We start from the raw sequence: 20,669 nt of genomic DNA on the forward strand, positions 1-20,669 counted from the left end.
ATTCGGTCTCAGTTAATGTAGTTTATTAAGCAGTAAAGGAATAAAATTACAGAGCTCTGGGTCTCAACTTCACGTCCCTGACGAACAACAAAGGTGTGTCAGTTCACGAAGTCTGACCTCCTGTCCTTTCCCTGACTCAGTATATTTGAGCGTAACAGAGTGTCATTGTGCAAGCAAGGTGTTGTCCTCTTCTCATTGGCAGTTCCACTTCCTCCTTCACCACACCATGCCCCTGCCTCGTGTTAATCTGACTCCTTCCCGCTGGCGGTTGGGACGTGGTTCCTGTTTTGAAAGACAAGAGAACAACACAACTCCCTACACGTGCTGTACCTTACTATCTGTACATCACTTTCTATTCTTTTTACCATATATGAAACTAATTATCTAAGCATTGCGATATGTGCTCCTCAGACTTCATGTCTCTTCCTCTCCTGTACTTCTCCACTTCTGCAAAGCAAACACATTCAGATCAGCTGAAATCATCTCAGTATTCTCATTGTTCACACATCTAAAACTTATATAGTGAAACACAACTGATAGTAAAACACATAAAATCATTCTATTCCCAACATGGGCATTTCCCATGGCGGTGGCTGAGTGACATAAAGTGTTACGAGGAGATAGGCTGTCAACTTCCGTAGTGTGCTACACAGCCTGAAATCACAAAGCACTGCGGATTCAAATGGTTTTGTTAAGTTCAGTTCAAAGATTCAGTCACTGACTATGTTTTTTCAAAGCTAAGCAACTCCTGGATCGTACAGGAGTAGGTTATTGCATCACAGCACATCACAGCGCCACAGCGTTTGACACTGATTCTCACTGTCTTTGTCTTTGCCCTGACACACGCTGTCGATCAATGTTTGGCCGTCTGCAAGTGTCTGTCTCCTAGTTTTTGCAGTGTGTCCCGCACCGTCGGCTCTAGTCGCCCCTTATTGTTAGCAGTCCCTGCAACATCATAAGTCTCAGTCTCTATATCGCAACAGGGTGAAACCTGGCCCAGACAAGATCCTGGCTGTACAACCCACCAGCGCCATGCCACAGCCACCAGTATGACGCAGGAGGGAGCGACAGCGACAGCGACAGCGACCAGCGTCTCACACCAGTGATTGGGATGAACAAGGCAGGCCCATTTGCCGCTAGTGCAGACAAGCAGGTCACTTTGTTGAGTTTGTGGGAGGCCAGCTGCCTCTCAGCTGGCTTTAAACTCGCCAAATCTCTTCTTTTCCGTATATCAGCACTTTAGGCCCTCCCTTCCACTGCTGATTGGATGCAGAGGCTTAGTCTAGCGCTCTCATAGGCTGATATGACTTTCAATAAACAAAAGACAGAGCTGCAAAGGTGCAGGTAATCTGTAATCATCTGTCACGTATACGGCAGGAAGTCACATTTTAACTCTAATAGCATGCTATAAAATCAAAACAATAAAACGCTAATAAATAAAAGAGTATAAAAGCATGCATAGCAATTCACAGTACATAAATCATAAAATCAACACTTGCGCTTGTGACATTTCAGCTTTTATGTCGGTGTCAGAGACAGTGGAGGCCATCAATGAATGAAATCCCTCTGATTGCCAGTTCAGCTCAGTGCACGAGCAGAGAAATGGAAGTTAGGAAAGCAAGCAAACAGCTGAAGTCAAAAGGGTGTGAGATTGTTATATTTGGTATGAAGCACTAGCTAATACTCTAGCCTCGTTTCCACCGAGCTGTACGATACAGCTCGGTACGTTTTTTTCCCTGTTTCCACAGTGAAAAGTTGTGGATGGTACCAATAGAACCGTTCTGTACCGTCCCCATGTTTGGTCCCCCCTCTGTTGGGGTACCTAGCACACAGATCTGGTACTAAAAGGTGGAGCTGTGAACACTGCAGTCTGATTGGTCAGTAGAGGACGGTCACTCTGCTCAGGGCTGAGTTGTGTCTGGTTTTGAGGCTCATGTAACCACTGTTCATACTGTGGAGAGTTTTATTCGTAAACTGTAACTATAAAATGAAAGGATGTTTTGCTGCCTCTCACAGCAGCTGGAGTCTGAGAAAAAATAATTCACTGGGCCGACTGCTGGTGACTTTTAAGGTGGAACGTTAACTTGTAATGTTGCTCAGTGCATGAGTTGATGATGTGAATCCATCAGCACACCTTAAATTTCACTGTGACAACTTTGACCATCTCTTTAGTTTTTATATGACACACACTTTTAGTAATGACTTTAAAAATATAGATTAATTTGGAGTGGACTATGTGAAGGTCGTATATTCTAATCCTCACCTCCTGTGGGCTCCAGCAACACTAAACTCCTGAGCTTGCCTGAGAAGGACTAAATGCACAAAGCTGCTATTTTTAAATATCCCATGGAGAGAGACTCTCACTGCAGCCTCTTCTATTTTGTTCTGAAAATGTGGGCGTGCAGCCTCGTTCTGTGGACGATAAACCAGGTGCAGACTTCCATCTGTGTCGCCGCTGATGAGGAAATACAGCGAGTGCTGGACGGAGCAGTGACAACAACCCCGCCCACATTATGCTAGGGTCTAGGTACCATGTCTGAAGGATTACTTTTGGTTCCAAAGGTACCATACCGAAAGTGTTTGGTGGAAACGGGGCTTTTGCTGGCCTAGAGGCTAACCATTTACTTCCAGTTTCGTGCTTCACTAACTTGAATTGGGATAAAATGATTTAATCATGCAGCTCTTCTAGACTTTCTGAATACAGTACATAAGTGCACCAAAGAGCTGATATCTTACAAAACTTAATTGAAATGTCAGATAGATAGTGATGTCAGAAAGAGGAGAGACTATCTGAATACAGTTTTAAAGAATACCATAATTCAGGTGTGTGTGTGTGCGTGTATTGTGTGCTGTGTGTGTTGTACCTCTAGTCTTTATGAAAGTGATAAATGGGAGGCCAGTTGGCTTTAATGGGTAGTCAGGCCAGCTGTACGAACTCCTCCTCGCTTGCATCCTCTGGCAAACACAATTAGTCACATTGATCAAGTGAGCAGCAGAACAATGGGTAATACCCCGCTGGACCCACTTCTGTGGTTTAGTCACCACCTTCGCCGCCCAGACCGGTCGGACGTGATGGATAGGCAACATACAGGAAGCTGGGCGAATGAATCCTTTGATCTCACATCACAAATAAGTTCATTGTTAAAAGAAGGAAAGGGAAGATATCAGAGACTAGACTTTGCTGTGCTGCACTCTGCATGGTTTGGTTTTAAAAGTGCGGAAACCGAATGTAAAGCAGAATGTATCAGATGACTGTGTAGTGTTCAGTGACTGCAAATGTAAATGATGACATGTGTCCTTAGTTGAGAAAGAGACAGCTGTATTTGTCATACCATACCAGTGGAGGGGGGTAGATGCCACTTTGTCTCTGTCGTCATGCTGCTGACTGTTGTGGTCTCTTTTTAACATGTTCAATTCCTCACAGATGTGGTGTTCACTTTTAAGGCATATTCCCTATCATGGCCATTAAACCCATGTAATGGCGCCAAGATGTTCCCGGAGACAGGAGGCGTATGAAATAAAAAGCCTGCTGTGCTCCAAAGGATCGTTCTCAACACTGAAGAGAAACACTTCAAGTGTGTATTTTGCCTTTTTGCAATAGCACAAACCACACGCTGCACATACAGCAACATAAAGCTGTTAACGTTTGTGGAGCTGCTCCCATGAAGGAAACCTCAGCGGTGTGACAAATAGCTTGTGGGAATACAAGACATTGCAAGCAAAGTTGAAATAAAGATGTGATCTCTTAATCAGATATGTGCAACGTACAGTCTGAGGGAACACTGTAATTGGAGCAATTTTTCCTGTTTTTAACAAGCCTCTCTTTTCAACTGGGAGTAATGGAGAACGTCTGGATGCATTTGCAGGGTTCCTCTGTTTTCATTGCATTCCTGCTGAGACAATCTTGCACAGTCTATAGCAGGCAGACCGTATATTTTTCAAACAGCCACACTCGTAAAAAGACAAAAAAGGCATGGGTCCTAATCCACACTTTTAATGAGCGAAAACGGAAGTAATGACATGCAGGGAATAATCTGTCTTCTCTCTGCTCCGCCAACTGACACCAATAACCCGTGGCCGGCCTAATGCCCCGGTTGTGACACGTTGTGTAATAGGAAAGGAGGACTTCTCCTGGGATTCTCTCCCACAGGCAATTATTAAGAATGATGACACTTTAACAATCGCTGGATCAGAGCGCTCAACTTTGTCATCATGAGTGAATCCTATTATGCGGCGGCATAATGGTCGTCTGTGAAAATAGAAAGACAATGGGTATCACAAGGCATCTTTCTGCGCAGGAAAACAAAGCTCATTTGAGGCGTCTTGCCATCCGAGCCGCCCTTTGTGCGAGCGTACGAGCCTCAATTGTTTTCTCCTCTGCAAGTAAATGCCCGGCTTAATGTGGTCCTGTGGCTCAGAGATATGATACCTACAGCTCGGTCCAAATATTATGAATAAATTCACCTCTGATTACACATGAGCTAAATGACTATACAGACATCACAACTTTCTGAAGCTTTATTTTGTCTTTACACATGCAGTAAAATGTCTCCATGTTATAAACATTTCTGGATTGCTATCAGAGGAGTTTGGAGAACATCTTGATAGGATGAAGATGCTGCTTTGGCTTCGAACAATGGGAGGCTGTTTCAGTTAACTCCAGGCCTCCTCCCTCCCCGTTCCAAATACCTAGATAGCTAGCAATTTAGGCAGTAAACACTTTGAGGAATGGCAGCATGCCGTCCTCTCTCGCTGTCTGTGTTTGTCTCACTTTGTAGCATCATAAGGCCACAGAGGATTGCTTTTGTCATGGAGCCATTTTGGAAAACAGGGACGACACATGTGACACTTGAGAAAAGAAGGCTTTTGTGTTTTGTTTGGGACTCATGCAGGTTATAATTGATTCAGTTTAAACATGCATGTAAAATGTAAGGTTTGAGAAACAGACGTATTGATATACACCTCTGGATTTCAGTGGTATTTCTCTTAGGAAACAACACTTTTTCACAGCATAACCTGAACTGCAGGAACATAGACGGTACAGAAAAACCAAAAGGTGAAGAGCATTTTCTTTCTTAACTGATCAAACTGCTGAATGAAACAATGTAGCTGGTGTTACAGAATCATCTGTATCTTATCACTGAGAAGAAGAAAAAAATCCCCTAAACAGAAAAACGTGGAGAGCCAGAGTTTTCTCTCAGAGAGCCTCCACAGCAGCTGTTGTCTTTAAGGAGGGAGGGGAGATTGCTTTCAGCAGCCTCAGCCCAGGACTGGTTCTCATCATTTTGACAATAAAACTCAAGCAGTTGAAACAAAGCAACGGTTCATGAGAGAAAAAATGAGGGGGCTAGGAGATTTCCGCTGGTCTGCACCGAATTGTCTCCCCTTCAAATCCGACAGCCAAAGAGGAGCAGAGTGGTGACTTTAGGGGAAAAGCTTTGGAGGCTTAATTCCTCTCTGGCACCCTGGGGCCGGAGGACGCAGAGACCAAAGGGCTTGAAATGGTTCAAAGAAGAATGAGTGATTGTGCTTTGAATTCCCAGAGGTTTGTTTTTGTAGTGTCGGGGTTTTATTGCAGCATTTTGTTGCTTTTCTACAAGCTGAATATGAGATCTGACACAGTAATGACTGAAAATGTGGAGACTGAGTTCAGATCGCTCTGCTGATTAAAAAACAATACCTAGCTGACTTTAGGCACTTGCTGTTGCTTTCATATGGACATAAGGAGCAGGCGTGATTTTAAGACGTCACTTATTAAACTCCCTGTACAACATTCACGTCCGTTTAGCTCAAAAGAGCGAACAAATCCAGGATATTCTGTCTAAAAGAGCGCATTTGTTGTGTAAAGAGGAAAAATGGGCAGTGCATGCTTTAAACAACAAGGCTGAAAGATAATTAACACTATTGTATGTATATATTTACAGAAAAATCTGTACACTTTTTACATGTCACTACTGATAAATGCATTGGAAAAGAGTCATAAGAAAAAACACCAGAGGTGATTGTCCTCTCACACGTCAGCACTTGTGGAGACCTGTGATAACCTGGGGTCAGAGTCAATCTCGAAGCGGTAGTGGTAGCCCTCCCACACCTCCCTGCAGGCGTCCCGCAAGTCATAGATGCGCTTCTTGATGCCCTTGCGGTTGAGATAAAGTACAAACAGGAAGATGAGCCCCACGAAGCCCAGGACTATACCCAAGAAGACGTAAGAGGTCTGCAAAGCAAGGTCAGCCCCTGCACCGCTCTGATGGCATCCCAGAGTCAACGTGCCCACAGCCAGCATGGATGTGTTTCTCATGCTGGCCGGGAACGCGCACACGAGGCCCTCAGCGTCACTTATGCGTCCCTGTGATCTGTTGAGCCACAGAGCAAATGGTTCGATTCCACACGTGCATGTAAACGGGTTTTCCCCCAGCTGAAGAAGAGCACCAGGCAGGGAGTCCAGCTCTCGTAGGCCCTCCTCGGGGATCGTCTTCAGGGCGTTCAGGGTCAGATCGAGCTCCTCCAGGTGCTCCAAACCTGAGAAGGTGTTGTTGTGAATGGCCACCAGGGAGTTGTTGGAAAGCAGGAGGCGCCGCAGGCTGGTCAGGTGGGAAAAGATGCGTGAGGGTAAATAGATGAGGCCGTTGTGAGAAAGGTCCAGCCCCTTCAGGGTCCCCAGGGAGCTCCAGCGGAGCGAGGTGGCCAAGTCCATCACTGACGAGTGGTTGTAGAGGGCTCGGCTCAGGTTGAGTTCCCGCAGAGACTGGTTCTGCACGGTGAAGGCCTCGGGGTGGATGAGTGCCAGCTGGTTGTTGCTCAGATCCAGGGAGCGGAGGCTGCGGAGTTCGGCAAAGGTGTGGGATTCCAGCCCGGAGATTCTGGATGTGAGAGGACAGAGATGTCGTTCACGCTTTTTCACAAGAGCAAGAAAGTGGAAAAGAAGAACTGATGCTTTCAGACATAAAAACAGGACTGATTTATGTTGAGAGAATTTAAATAAAATGTTATGTGATTGTCATTTTACCCTAAAAGTCTGCAAAGCTCCCTTTTCAAGTGTCACTTGACCAAAATTACAAAATCTTGGCTGCTATGTTTCAGCGACAATCAGGACTGATGACTTAAATATAGTATTTTGCTCTGAGACAAACTGCTCTGTCCTAAAGAAATATTTGTTTTCTCTTCTCCAAGCTTTGCATCACAAAGTCATATTCGTCATGAATGACATAAAGGCAGGAGAGTCTTACCTGTTATTGCTCAGAGACAGGTTGGTCACATTCCCCAGCCCTTTAAAAGACTCCGGACCGATCCGCCCGATCTGATTCCCAGTTATGAACAGATTCCTGGTGTATCCGGGGATCCCAGTCGGGATACTCCGCAGGTCTCTGGAGACGCACTTCACGGTGTGAGCCGCCTCTGAGCACTCGCAGCGCGGAGGGCACGGCGCGTAAACGGAGCCGAGCAGCGCGCAAAAAACAATGCGCTGCGCCAAATGCAGCATGTTGGGGAGAGAAAAGTGTGCGGTCCGAGAACAGAGAGAGAAACACAGGGAGGAAAAATGCTGAAATGAAACGATCAGCTCCTCCAAGACATCATTATCATCTGTTGTCCCGGCTGGGAATGCGCCTCAACTTTGCATCTCTGCAGAAAGTGTGGCGGAGAGGGAGGGTCTGATTTCCATGAGAACAAAACTGGGGGTCGTGCTGATCAGAGGGGGTGTTTGATCCTTTTGCCGTGGAAAAGCGGGGCGTCGCTTCTTCTCCAACAATGAAGTTAAAAGGACCATCGCCTGGTGCGATGATATGCGGGGAGGGGCTTCTCTCCTGCTCGTACCCTGTCCGGATCCACGAGATCTTCCTCTCAGGCTCGAGTAGACGCTGCTGGCATGACAGAGGAGGAGAAAGTGGTTCAGCTCTCAGCTCCCTGTCGACTCAGATTTACCATTTCGCGCGTTGCAGCCACATATAATCATGTGGCGTCAGTGTCATTGGCCAGAATTGCAGTCCCTTCACTCCAAAATGTGGGCATGGAAATCTGGACATTTATGATTGTACTAAAAACAAGAAAAATATCGCAAGAAAATCTAATATAGTGAAAATGACTTGGGGCAGAGTTCAGTGCCCATGTGTCCTCTCTGTATATCTTGTCAGGAATCATTATTCTTTTTCACTCTAATCTTGTTTTAAAGGGTTTTTTTAATATATGCTATTAGGTGCAATAACTTCCCTGTTTTCTAGCTGGTGAATGTGATGTCCCTGGTCATTCCCACCTACCCAGGTGGTATGGTAAACGTGGGGGAGGGGTGTTTGGGGGCCAGACACAAGCCTTTGATCCCCCTTTTCTTGAATGCCATGATGCTCTGCAGGATAATAGCCACTGGGTGGGACTTGTAGCCACTTGATAGCTGTGTATCAAAGCCTTCTCTAATGTTGATTCTGACAGCTTATAATGATTATTACAGGAATCACTTCACAGTGTATTTATAGAAACGTGAGGAGGAGGAGGAGGGGACTTTGCCTTTCATGGCTCGGAGCGCCGTGAATTCCAAACATCATCCCTCCTGCTGTCAGCACTGATGAAACACAGTTGTCATAATTCAGTGATTGAAATCCAGAGGAAGAAAAGAAAACTCGCAAATTTCTACAATAATAGACATCTTTATTGGTATTATAGCTGTAAGTCATAAACACATTCAGAGTTCACACAGTCACTTGCAGAGGAGTCTTAAAATTCCCCATGGTCTATATGATCTGCAGCATAAAAGATATTTTGGGGATTAGACAAACAAAAGAGGGTTTTGAAATTGCACACTGGTATAAGTATATATGGATAGTGGCACTAATAATAGCATCCCAACTGTCTTTTGTCAGCGGACTGAATTGCTGGGACCACAGGTCTCCACATTCCTGGACCTGGCTCTTGGATACAACAAGGCACCGCAGCAGGCAACATCTAAAACCATTCAAATCATCTCCACTGAATATTGCATTCTTGCACATGCACTCCAATAAAGGACCGGCGGACTATTTATCGTCACAAGTTCTATCTTTCCTCCTAAAATATACACATATATTTATATGTCAAAAGCAGCAATAATGACAATGTTGTGAGTTTCAAGTCATTCATTCATTGCCTCTCGCAGCTCAGAGTGTAATGAATGAGCTGTTTGACTAAAGAAAACAAGTTACGGATTCAAGCACAGTTTGTCTCCCATTTCCTGTCATTTAGCGCAATTACAGAGAACCAAAGGGGTTTTCATGTTTCTGTTTTTCTCTATAGGTATTTTCCACAGCCACGTTCACTAAGTTTGGACAGAGATGTGAAACGTAGCTGCAGTTTAATGAGCATATTTCTTTTTTAAACACATGCTACTTTTAGTAACATCACTCTCAAGTCAAATTCCCAACAATTTAAAATGTAAATATTTGAGACTCTGGGGCGTAAAGTTGTACGTACATAAAGGCAATTACCTCTTCACAGCAGTGACATGGCTTTAGGAAACAGTCGTGGAGCGTCACAGTAAAAAGGTTGGAAATATTCCCAAAACAATGTTTTTATTTACAATAATGTTCAAACTGACGGCACGTTCTCCATCTCTTCCTCCTTCCTCGTTTAATGCTTTAAGAAAATAACTCTGCAGCTCTAATCTACATAAAGTGTAGCTACACACGGAACGGTACAGGCTATTGCATCAAATCAACGTTAACTTAAGCAGGCCTGTTATAGTCTAATTTATTATTAATCCTTGCTAAGGCTTGAACAAGTTTAAGAGAAAGATATGGAGTAATAAATATAGAAATCTATAACTAGGCAGCTGGCTGCAACGCAATGCAGCTGACTATTAATCAAGAAGCCACAGTATATGTCAAACATGAACGTCTCTTTCAAACTTTCTTGCACGCATGCAACACACACATGCTGGCATGCAATCACATGCTCTCTCTGATCACTGCTGTGTGCATGACTAACACACACATGCGATCACGCACTCATCCAGGCACAGATCTGCTTCACTGCCCGAGCAGAGATGATATGCTGAGGTGGAGTAGAGAAATAAAAAAAATTGTAAATTATTCAAAGAATAAATCTGTTGAGTGAGTGATCACGTTTGCAAAATATATAAAGAGCACCTGGTGTACAGTACAATGTGTGATCAAATATTTACAGGCAACATGGGTAAAACACACACAAGAGGCCACAGAATATCTGCTTTCAAGAAGCCGAGTGAGGAGAGCAAAGTCTAGAAAACTGGCACTGTGTTAGCCCTAACATTCAACCCTAAAAAATAAAATAAATTGTAATTTATAACAACACACTAACATGACATCTACTTTGGATTATTGCAGGATGTTGGCCGGTATATATCAAAGCTTTGTGAAACAGTGCTGACATTTTGCAATGACCTTCAAATCTGATCTGCAGAGGTGGAAAACAGCAGGAGTGACGCTGGTCAGGCGCTGAGGGAAATGGGGATATTCAGCAGGGGTTGGCGAGTGTGAAAACCTGAGGATCCTGGCTACCTGCTGCTTCTGGCAGCACCGCGGACAAAGAGAGGGCTCAACACTTTTTTCTATTTGATTGCAAACAATGAGGGGATTTGAATCTACTCATGATAGCCATGGCAACGGATTTCGAGTGCCAACCATCATGTGGATTTAACTTCTTTTTTAAAGTGTCAAAAATAACTACAAAAATCAAAAATACAATATTTAAGGGATCTGTGAGTGAGGTCACTTTTAGGCACTGACTTCTGCTTCTTCACATTAAGTCAGAATCTGTGATGAAAAGCAAAAGATTAAAGCAGGCGTCATAACTCCGACAACAACACGCCTTTCATTCGATAAATTTGGAGTCACCAATGAGCTGTTCCGCTAAAGAACGAGTTCAAGGACACAGTTTGAGTTGGTCTCCCATTCTCCTACGTTTGGCACTGGTATAGAAAACCAAAAGGAGCTTAACTATTCTGTTGGTTTCTCTAGGTATTTTCCACAGCCACATTCACTGAGGTTGCTACAATCGTTGCATTGATGATCTGCAGTTAAAGGTATGAAAACATTTATCGTAAACCTATTTAAAGTAGTACCATGAGGTGATACGTGGAATGCATGTACAACATATCTCTGAGAAAATATTTCTTTTTAGAAGATGCGGACGTTTTGATATTGTACAAGTAAGAAAATGCACAAAAATACAAACTGCTCTGGCGTGTTTAGCTTTAAGTCGCAGTGCTATAGACGAGCTACATTAGATCAAGCATGGGATGCAATAAAGTCCCTAAAAAGGCATGTAATCGATTTAGCATGTTTGCCCTCCCAAGTATAAAAATGGCATTCTGGAAGCACTGAATCATGGGATTACACTCCCAGTCCAATACAAAGTAATATCATCAGAATCTGAAAGCAAGGCATGAATGTTTTCCCTCCGTGAATTCGACTATGTATGTTCCTCGACTCAACTATCAACACAGGTACACGACGTCTACGCTGTGCAGGTGCCGATGGCTTAAACCTGCTGTTAGGCTTTCGGTAATCATAATCCATTAAGTGTTTGACTGGTTCTGGTAGTTGTGGTGTATGTGGGGTGCTCAGTCACTTCCCTCTAAATAAATGACTCAATATAAATGAATTTCTGTCACTTGGTCGTTCCAGTTTCACCACTGGAGTTATGCCACTAACAGGCCGCCTGCTCTCCACAAACCAAGCATGTGTTGGTATACATGTGTTGGACATTCCTGCTCAACAATCTCCCCTCGGAGGTGAGTAGTCTTTAGCTCCTCGATCGCGTCTGCACGACACCGTGTGATGCCCCCCTTGTTGTCTAAAAGGTCAACCCTACATCCGACCTGCAGGGGTTCCACTGTGTCTTTAACCTGCCTCCCAGGTCACCGCAGGTTGAGGGCCAGGGCCACTGTGAGGATGATGCCCATCAGCATCAGGAAAGGCAGCCAGGTCTTCAGAAAGCCTGCACAGCTGGGGAGAGGAGAGACAGATGAGGGAAGGTGAGGAGAGTGTTGAGGTGATGACATGCATATAGTCCTGATGACACCCTGCACCAATAACCCTCCGCGTCCACTTGCTGTTACCGTGACATCAACAGGCTACATCCACACTTTTCTGGCATTTTGGAGCCCCTAAAATGGAGACTGTTGAAAACTCTGCTGACCCTGTTTTAGTTTGAAAACTCCATGGTTGAGTTTTAAACTGGACGGCGGAAACGGATACTTCTGAAGCGATGACACAGACACCCATGATTGCTTCCAGACTGGGCCTTATCAGTCACGCCAAGACAAGCCAAAACATTGTAGCTACGTCTACATACCTTTTGGGATTTGATCCTTCTCATGTGGGTAACAAAACTACTTTCCATTGCAAAGCCTTCCTCTGGTGATGGGTTATGCTTCTGCAATGCTGCCATAATTGTTTTGCAACAACTCCCGATCTGTTTTCCACCACCTTGACAGCTTTATATTCATGTCTTACTTTCAGCAACAGTTCCACCTCTTCATCAGTCCAAGCAAATAAACCTCTGGTCTTACTTTTGGCCACCTCCGTAGTATATTCTCCAAGTGGCTACAGAGGTAAGTGACTACAGTGACTTCAATTGTCTTCTCTAATCAACTTCTTACTTCTCAACACACATCAGAGAGCCACTGGGATGTGCAGTCCCTTCCTGTAACACTACTATACCACTAAGGCCTCCTGGAGAAATGTCCTATATACACTCTTACTACCTCCCTAGAATCAGGGCTCTCTCTCTCGTGTCCTGAGACACAACAGGTTCAAGGCATACCAGTAAAATCATGTCCGAGCCCCTGGGATCGCAGCGAGAAACCTCGTTCACAAGCTCCAGCCCTACTTCTTGTGGTGTCTTTGAAGAGAGCAGCTGGAGATTATAGGGTAGCAGCAGCAGCTTATCCCTGCATTAGCCAAATAATGTTGCTGCTAAACATTTTTGTTGCAACTACATTAGTCTAACATACTGTATGCACAATGTAAAATGAATGCTATGTGAGAAATGTACTTTACAGTGTAGCCTGGTATTTGAAGGACACACAGATTTTTCATTGTGTCGGCTCTACTCAGGCATGATAGATTTCATATCAAACCACGACTACAACTGCTGATTCAATGCAGTCATTTGTGTTTTGTGTCTGAAAGTCGACAACACAGAGACAAGAGCACGCGCCTTCCTGGTGAAGCTCTGCCAGGCCTGTACGGCAGCCATCTTCCCTTCGTGCTCGGTTCAGGGGCTTCAGCAGGTGCAACACCTGTTCAGTTGGACTAAGATCAGGTGCCAGTCGAGAACATTTCCTGCTGCACTGTCCAAAAACTGGAGGACTATTCCCACCCCGTTTACCCACTATGGATGCGACCACCTTGAAACACCCTTTAGCTTCAGAGGTATCAGTCACCATTTAAATTTGATGTCTTCTACTTCCCCCTTCGCTACTAAAGATCCAATTTTGCCTATTTTTGGAGGGGGGGCAGAGAATCTTTAGGAGGAGATAGTAAGTCAGCAGTGTATGCCACATAGAAGTGGTATACATCAATAAAAGCTGGCAACCTAAAGATTGATTTGTGAGAAACAGCATGGTTTTTGCCCCTAACTGCACGGGACTACCATAAAGTGGACATAACTGTAAGAGGGAGACTCGTGGGCACCTGTAGAACCCTTTTTTATTTAGATATCTTGAGCTGAGAGGTCAAGGAACCCCTTTAAAAAAGGCCATGCCAGAGTTTCCCTTGCCAAAATTTAGCCTAACTTTGGAGCATTATTTAACCTCCTTCCTGACAAGCTAGCATGACATGGCTGGCACCATTAGATTCCTTAGTTCCTTCACTCCTGCCCTCTACAGCCTCACAAAGACAGTGAACTCAGCTGGCACCCTAGTGGAGAGGAAGAAGTTAAATCCACTGAGCTAAATTATCGCTATAACAATGAAAAACATATCAGTGTCCCAATACTGCCTCATGTTTCTATATGAGAAACTATTCAAAATGATTCCTTTTAATGTCTCACATGAGACTCTGCGCTGTAAGTCAGTCACGTATTTATATATCAAATCCAGCTCTGGGACTCACAGACTTGTGCAGAGCAACATGCAGAATTAAAGTTGTTATGTAACTCTATCATGTTTTTAAATGAAGGTTAATGTAATCTATTAATAGCCTTGTGAGGTCACGCATTGACAATGGCAAATGAGTCGACTCAAAACAGAGCTCACGTAATCTTACACCATGTTTATATTTTCACACACTGAGATCAACGGTATAATACCTGTGGCCTTTTCACTATCTCACTGGACCATGAGTTTATTTTCTGTATCATGTATCAGTTTAACACCAGCAGCAAACTCTTATTTCCAAAGACTGGAGACGTGTCACCGCTTCTTACCTGACGTGTTTTCCATGGATCAGAGCGAGGAGGCAGAGTTTGACCATGTTCCACGAGGTGCTGTTTTCATACCGCATCAGATTCAGAGCCATGGCAACATGTGAGTGACAGTTGTCACAACACAGGTTGTGCTTTGGAGGAAATAAAAATACGAATCATTGCTGTTGTTTTCACTTTTACAGAGTAATTTCTCAATTATGGGATCAATAAAGGTGTATCTTATCTTATCTTAAATAAAAGACTCATCTACAAGACCACTTATTTACCATCCGGTGCTTATACTCCTCTGAAGCATCGTGCACCGCTGTGTCCCAGGCGTTGGAGCCACTGGCGTAGACTTTGCTAACATCCAGCATCCAGTACCTACAGTCAGAGAGAGAATCTAACTACTGTTGTGTTGGACAGATATTTCTCTGTAGCATTATGTGTAATCACAACAACCTGAATATTTTCAATCACTTACTTTGTTGGTCTTCCAAAAGCCATGTTGTCTTCCTGCAGAAAACAAGCAGAAAATGTTTATTGCTATTTATCATTTCAAAAAAGATCACGTGATCATCTGTGTGCTCATGTTTCTTTAATTCAGCTGAGGAATTCAGCAGTGACACACTTTTGGGTTCTTTGGGAACCGGAATATGTAATTTAGATGGTTTAGCATTACAAATTCAGGAAATGTGCCTCACATCCTGTTTGTATCCACCAACAACTTTGTTTGTGCGCAACGCAAATGGGTCCAAGAACCTATTAGGCTGCGGTCAGACAGTCAACAGGAGAAATGAAGGCCTCTCATTCATGAGAAAGGGATCGCTGCTTTGATACAGCAGGTGTATCTGATGCAAACACAGGAGGCATCAGCAAAACAACGCAAGCACCACAACATCTTGCAAGAAACTGTGCAAGCGCACCTTCCTGCCAGATTATTCTGTATCATGAATGAAGTCTTTAAACTGTTTATCTTGAGAATGTTGTGACGTGAGATAAAGTGATTGAGGCCACAATAACTCTCCAGAGTTTAAAATCCTCAGAGACCACTGTGCAGTGTTTTGGTGTCTGATAGGCTTTCAATCTCATGGACATTCCTGGATCATATTTCATATTATCTCACTGGTACCTGAAGCAACACGCTCCCACCAATGAAGCCCCTCGCAATTTTTTGTGTGTTAAGCCCCTTTCACACTTGCACTGCAAACTTGAAATTGTCTGGAGGAGCAGTATGTGAGAACTCAAATGTCCAAATCAGTTGAATCAGGCATTAATCTGATTTTATCCTGCCAGGTCCTGAGTACAAAGTCTGTTTAATATCCAATTGAGCCCATGTGTGAACAGAGCAGGTCATTGTTCAAAGAATACACAGCGAGTGAGTTGGTATGTTGATGATGTTTCTATCATAACGCTCATGCGAAACTAGGAGAAAACAAACATCCAAAGGTAAAGATAAAGGTCATTTACATGAAAACAGCCACGAAAATGTCAAACTGAAGAGATGACGAGATTCGGGGAACTTCCGTCGGTAAGGGCCAATGCCAATATCATCAGACAACTTCACGGACAAAAAGAGATTCGGTTGTTTATGACCAAATTAACCAGCTATGCGGCGTATTTCCAGTATCTGAGAATGCTTCGGACACAGACAATCTCCTGCTGCATTCTACATGTGCAAAAGGGAAACTCCGGACAAAGTCCAGACATGATTCTCCAGACACTGTGTGATCATATGAGAAAATGGCCTTAGCGTAGAGCCACTGTACTGTACTTACTTTTCCATACAGGCTGTAATATATTCTCAGAATCTTTTGTTCATCTCAAATTACTCACTGAGACAAAGTAAGGTCCAGCAAAGTCCCGGATGACACCAGTGGAAGTGCAGATTCCCATGTGGCCGATGAATGGAAGCAGCCATCTGGACAAAAAAACAACAACAACAAAAAACATGCAAAGTTACTATTACAACTTAAAAGAAGCATTGCAATTATAACCTCCACAAAGATGAACACATTCCCAGATGCGAGTTTTCATCAGGTCCACACAGGACAGACAAAGACAGTGTAAGAGTCTTCTTAAATGGAAAATATGCAGCAACACTGCAGTTTGAGGTAGAAATAAATTACATGTGTAACATTACTTTGTTGTTGAAGAAAGAGTGGCAGTAACAGTCACTTAACTTTTCCAAAATTCAACCTGATTGCCCTCCAGTTTCTCTTGGCTACAAAAACAGTACAGTACATAATATTGGATTTTATGTAACAACACATTTGACCCATTACCAATACCGATGTTTCCAGTTTTTTCCCCACCTAATTTTAGTGATCATCAAGTCTCTGCTGTAGTTAATTAACATCACAGTATCCATGCATAGGCTTATCATGATGGCCCACCAGCACATGGAGACATGAAATACAATGCTTTTCAACATATTTAATATTTGTGCAAAATAAGAAAAAAGATGTTGGCTGATTCTGATGACGTAAGCAGCCATGTTTCTTTGAATGAAGGCTTCTTAACTTAATTCAAGTGCATTTGTTCCCGAAGTTCATATTTTCTCCCCATGTGACCCTGACCCTTTTCTTCAAGAGCAGTGAGAGTGTCATATAGTAAAGACAGTCCTGAGCACACCACTACCTCGTTCTCCATAAGAAAAAGTATGCTGGCTGATGCTGATGGTCTATTTTAAAGCCAGTATCGGCCATGACTAATGACGTGCTGATATTATTGTGCATCCCTAGCAAACAGCAGTCCTTAAATATTAATGTTTTGTAATTAAAATACAGAGTCCTGAGTTACACAACTGTCAGCATTTTATCAATGGAAGAGAAAAGACAATATTAAGTTTCAAAAAAGCAGTAATTGCACAATTTGTAATTATATATTCAATACCCCCACCACAAAACATACACATTCACATACTTTTTCTAGAACCACTGTTCTAGAACTGGGTTGTCAAACATTTGGCCCGTGGACCAGCACCGGCCCACCAAATGATCCAATCAGGCCCACTAGATGACTAGACTAAAGCCTAGTTCACATTACACGATTTCACCGCGATTTTGATGTCGCAGAGGATCTTGAGAGCCACCTTGGGTCGGAGGTGAGTCGGCAGATAATGTACGATGAGTCCTCGTGTGTGACCAAGCCTACGAGCAAGTCGCCCCCTCGTCTGTGACTGGGACTGGATATCTGGCATGCTAGAAAACTGGAGAAGTGTGACACGACTGACAAAGAGCATCAGCCAATGGGAGGCGGGATACGTCCCATGTCAGAACGCAGAAGGACGGAAGAAATGTGTGGAGGACAAGCCGGCAAGCAACAACAACAATGGCGGCGTCCACAGGATCACGGGGAGCGCGTTGTGTTTGGACCCAGGCCCTGGAGGCAGATCTGATTCAACACTGGGAAGAATATCCATGCCTTTACGATGTGTCATCTCCCAGTTAAAAAATGTAGTCTGGTGACATCATCGCGTTATCTGGGGCTCTGTCGGCGAGGGCTCGGTGGAGAAATATTGTGGTGTGCACACACAGGTTGTAACGCAGTTAGCGAGACTCCTGCTGACAGAAACACACGTCGCCAGGTATGAACACTCAAAAGATTACGATAGTCTCTGCGATGCAAAATCAGGGTGAAAATCGTGTAATGTGAACTAGGCTTAAGAGGTTCCAGGTTTCAGGAGCAAGTTAAACAATGCCAACTTTGAGTAAAACTCTGCTTCAGAGGCTTTTTCACCCTGACCAGAATCCAGTTCTCTGATATAACGATGAATACTTAATGTGACTACGTTTAAAGATATTGAACATTGTGCAAAAAAGTCAATCGGCAGCGTTAGTTCAAAAGAATCTATCAGGACATGTATGAATAAATGAACATGTAATGAGAGTGAGAAGTAGGCTGATTAAATGTGGAATAACTGAGACATATTGTTGAAATTGCACTTATTTTTTTTAAGACATCTCACGCTGTTCATCTGTTTTGTAAAAGGATGGAGGTCTACAGAATGTACTGTAATTCTTTACACAAAAAAGGGGAAAATATTGGAGCTGATACCATTCAAAGGTTTCATTAATCTATGAGCTGACACCCCTGTTCTATAACTATCATAAAAATAAAAGTCATAAGTGTAATGCCAATACTTAATCGAGTATATAACTGTTTTAAAACAGTATGGGAATAACAAATAGTAATTTGGACATTACTACAAGAGCATTATAACTTCTGAAGCCAAGTAAATTTGCACTTTGAGGAAAGTGAGTTTTAGCTTTCAAATGTTAAGTTTGTGAAACCGTCATTTGTGTTAACTTTATGTTAAAAAGCTTTCTTATTTTTGCCTTATTATACATGCACCGATATTAATGTCCCCTTTTTGATTATAATCATAATATGTACACATTTTGAATTCATACTATGACTAACTAACTACAGCAGGGACGTGCTAATATACGTGACCCAGTGTGCCAAAATGTTTTAAGGAACCCAGCAACAGGATGGTATTGTACGTGTGCTAGCTAGCTAAGCTAATAAAGCTGTCACTTCATGTCCCGAGGTTTCGGTCAGACCTCGACCTGCACGGTGGACGGCGGTAACTCACGATAACACGGGGATGGGTGTCCACACAATACAGTAAGGGTAGCGACTGGTCTCTGGGTTAATTTTCTCAGACGCTATATGGTAATTCTTCATGGTCTCTTTTTCAACAACATCCGCCATCACCAGCTGTGGAAAATGAACTTCATTTGTCCCACTTACAGCTGCGCCAAGGTACACGAATGCACGGAACAAGACCGGAAATCAAGTGATTCTGGCTTCAAAATAAAATGTACTACACGAGCGGTACCGTAAAATAGTGGCTAAGTAGATTGACTCGCGCCGTTATAAACACATTTCACATAAATAGTCGGTATTATTTCAACATCTGGGGAAATAGTAGCAGAAAATAGAGACAGGCGTGTTATATAATGAGCAAAACAATACATGGTGGTTAAATAAAGGTTTTATTTTGAAGGGCACAGTCTAAAGCTCTCCCTCTTATTCCTGCTGGCTTGATACTGTTGTCTGTCTTGGCAGCAGTAGCAACTTCCGGAATAGGTTCAAGACATCAAGAGGAACAATAGATCTGTCCAGTCAAACTTTAGTCAAACAACCCGGTTATTTTGTTTCAATCTGAGCCTATAGAGCAAAATATATGTATTTTATGTGCTCAACATTGATATAAAACTGAGGAAAGCAGCAAACTGTCATTGAAGAAAATAAAACTTGAGAACTTTGTGTGTTTATGCCTGGCAGGTTATATAATAAGATAAGATACACCAGATCAAAGGTCACAGTGACCTTGGACCAGCAAAATGTAATCTGTTCATCGTTGAGTCTGACAAATTTTGGCAAATTTGAAATTCCCTCAAGGCCTTCTCGATATATCGCTTTCAAAAGAATGAGACAGATGCAAGGTGACTGATCTTGACCTTTGACCATCGAAATCTAATCAGTTCATTGTGAGTCCAAGTGGACGTTTGTGCCAAATTTGAGAAAATTCTCATTCACAAAAATGGGACGGACAGACTGACAGACAACCCTGAAAAGAATGATGCGCCCGGCCACGGCTATTGCGGGTGCAGAGGTCAACCAGGTCAACACATACAGATGATATATAATTATGACACTGTCGTTAACAAACATTTGTGTCACTTGCATGCATTTTTAGATATACTGTTCTGTGGTTGACTATCACAGCTGACACCTCCAGAATTTTAATAAATACAAAAATAGCCATTACTTAGAACATTTGAGTTTTTTTTCCCATTTTCATTTTATCAAAATAAATAGCTAAGTTACTTTGAAGAGTGGTTTCATTTATTTTTATTTTTTTTATTTTGTGTCATGCTCACTTACATGTGCCCAACAGGTTTACAAGACACCATTACAATGACGTTGCAGTAACGATCCAGAGTACATGTTGTTTTACTGCTCAGTCCAGAAACAGAATACTCTCCCTTCTATCCCAGGCCTGGCAAAGAAAGTCAGCACAAAAAAGGTTTCTGCAAGGAAACTCAAACGTTTCATGATCTACCAACCAAAAGAAATCAACATAGATAGACAGATAGATAGATGGATAGATAGAGGTCATTTTACTGAAGAGCACGTCTTTTATCTCTTCATGTCCAGGACAGTAAAATAAGACATGAACACATTCTCAACTTCACCTACATTACACAACAAGCAAATTTGGTTCTCCTCTGGGGTGGTGTCAAACCCTCCAGTCTCTAAGGCTAAAGTTAATGTTCCCACCTGGCATGGTTTCTACCTGGAGC

At 43.0% G+C, this 20,669-nt stretch overlaps 2 protein-coding genes across 2 annotated transcripts in view; both read right to left on the bottom strand.

Annotated features, from left to right (window-relative positions):
• Positions 1-7,991, bottom strand: part of LOC125904589 (trophoblast glycoprotein-like) — a 567,815-nt gene extending 559,824 nt beyond the window's left edge. The window contains exons 1-2 of the mRNA XM_049602103.1: positions 7,227-7,991; positions 331-6,860 (exon numbers count right to left, since the gene is read on the bottom strand). Of these exons, the coding sequence (XP_049458060.1) occupies positions 6,011-6,860; positions 7,227-7,480 (1,104 nt within the window). The 5' untranslated portion in view covers positions 7,481-7,991 and the 3' untranslated portion in view covers positions 331-6,010. The remainder of the gene's footprint in view (positions 1-330; positions 6,861-7,226) is intronic.
• A 625-nt stretch (positions 7,992-8,616) lies between these two features.
• On the bottom strand, positions 8,617-19,120 carry tmem222b (transmembrane protein 222b). Its single transcript, XM_049602185.1, has 6 exons — positions 18,953-19,120; positions 16,189-16,273; positions 14,837-14,868; positions 14,640-14,736; positions 14,374-14,504; positions 8,617-11,948 (listed from the first exon to the last, which is right to left on the bottom strand). Exons 1-6 carry the CDS (start codon positions 19,069-19,071, stop codon positions 11,861-11,863), a joined length of 552 nt encoding a protein of 183 aa, XP_049458142.1. The 5' UTR covers positions 19,072-19,120; the 3' UTR covers positions 8,617-11,860.
• Between the last annotated feature and the right edge of the window lie 1,549 nt (positions 19,121-20,669).

Source organism: Epinephelus fuscoguttatus, linkage group LG17 (genome assembly GCF_011397635.1).
Source record: "Epinephelus fuscoguttatus linkage group LG17, E.fuscoguttatus.final_Chr_v1".
Taxonomy (NCBI): Eukaryota; Metazoa; Chordata; class Actinopteri; order Perciformes; family Serranidae; genus Epinephelus; species Epinephelus fuscoguttatus.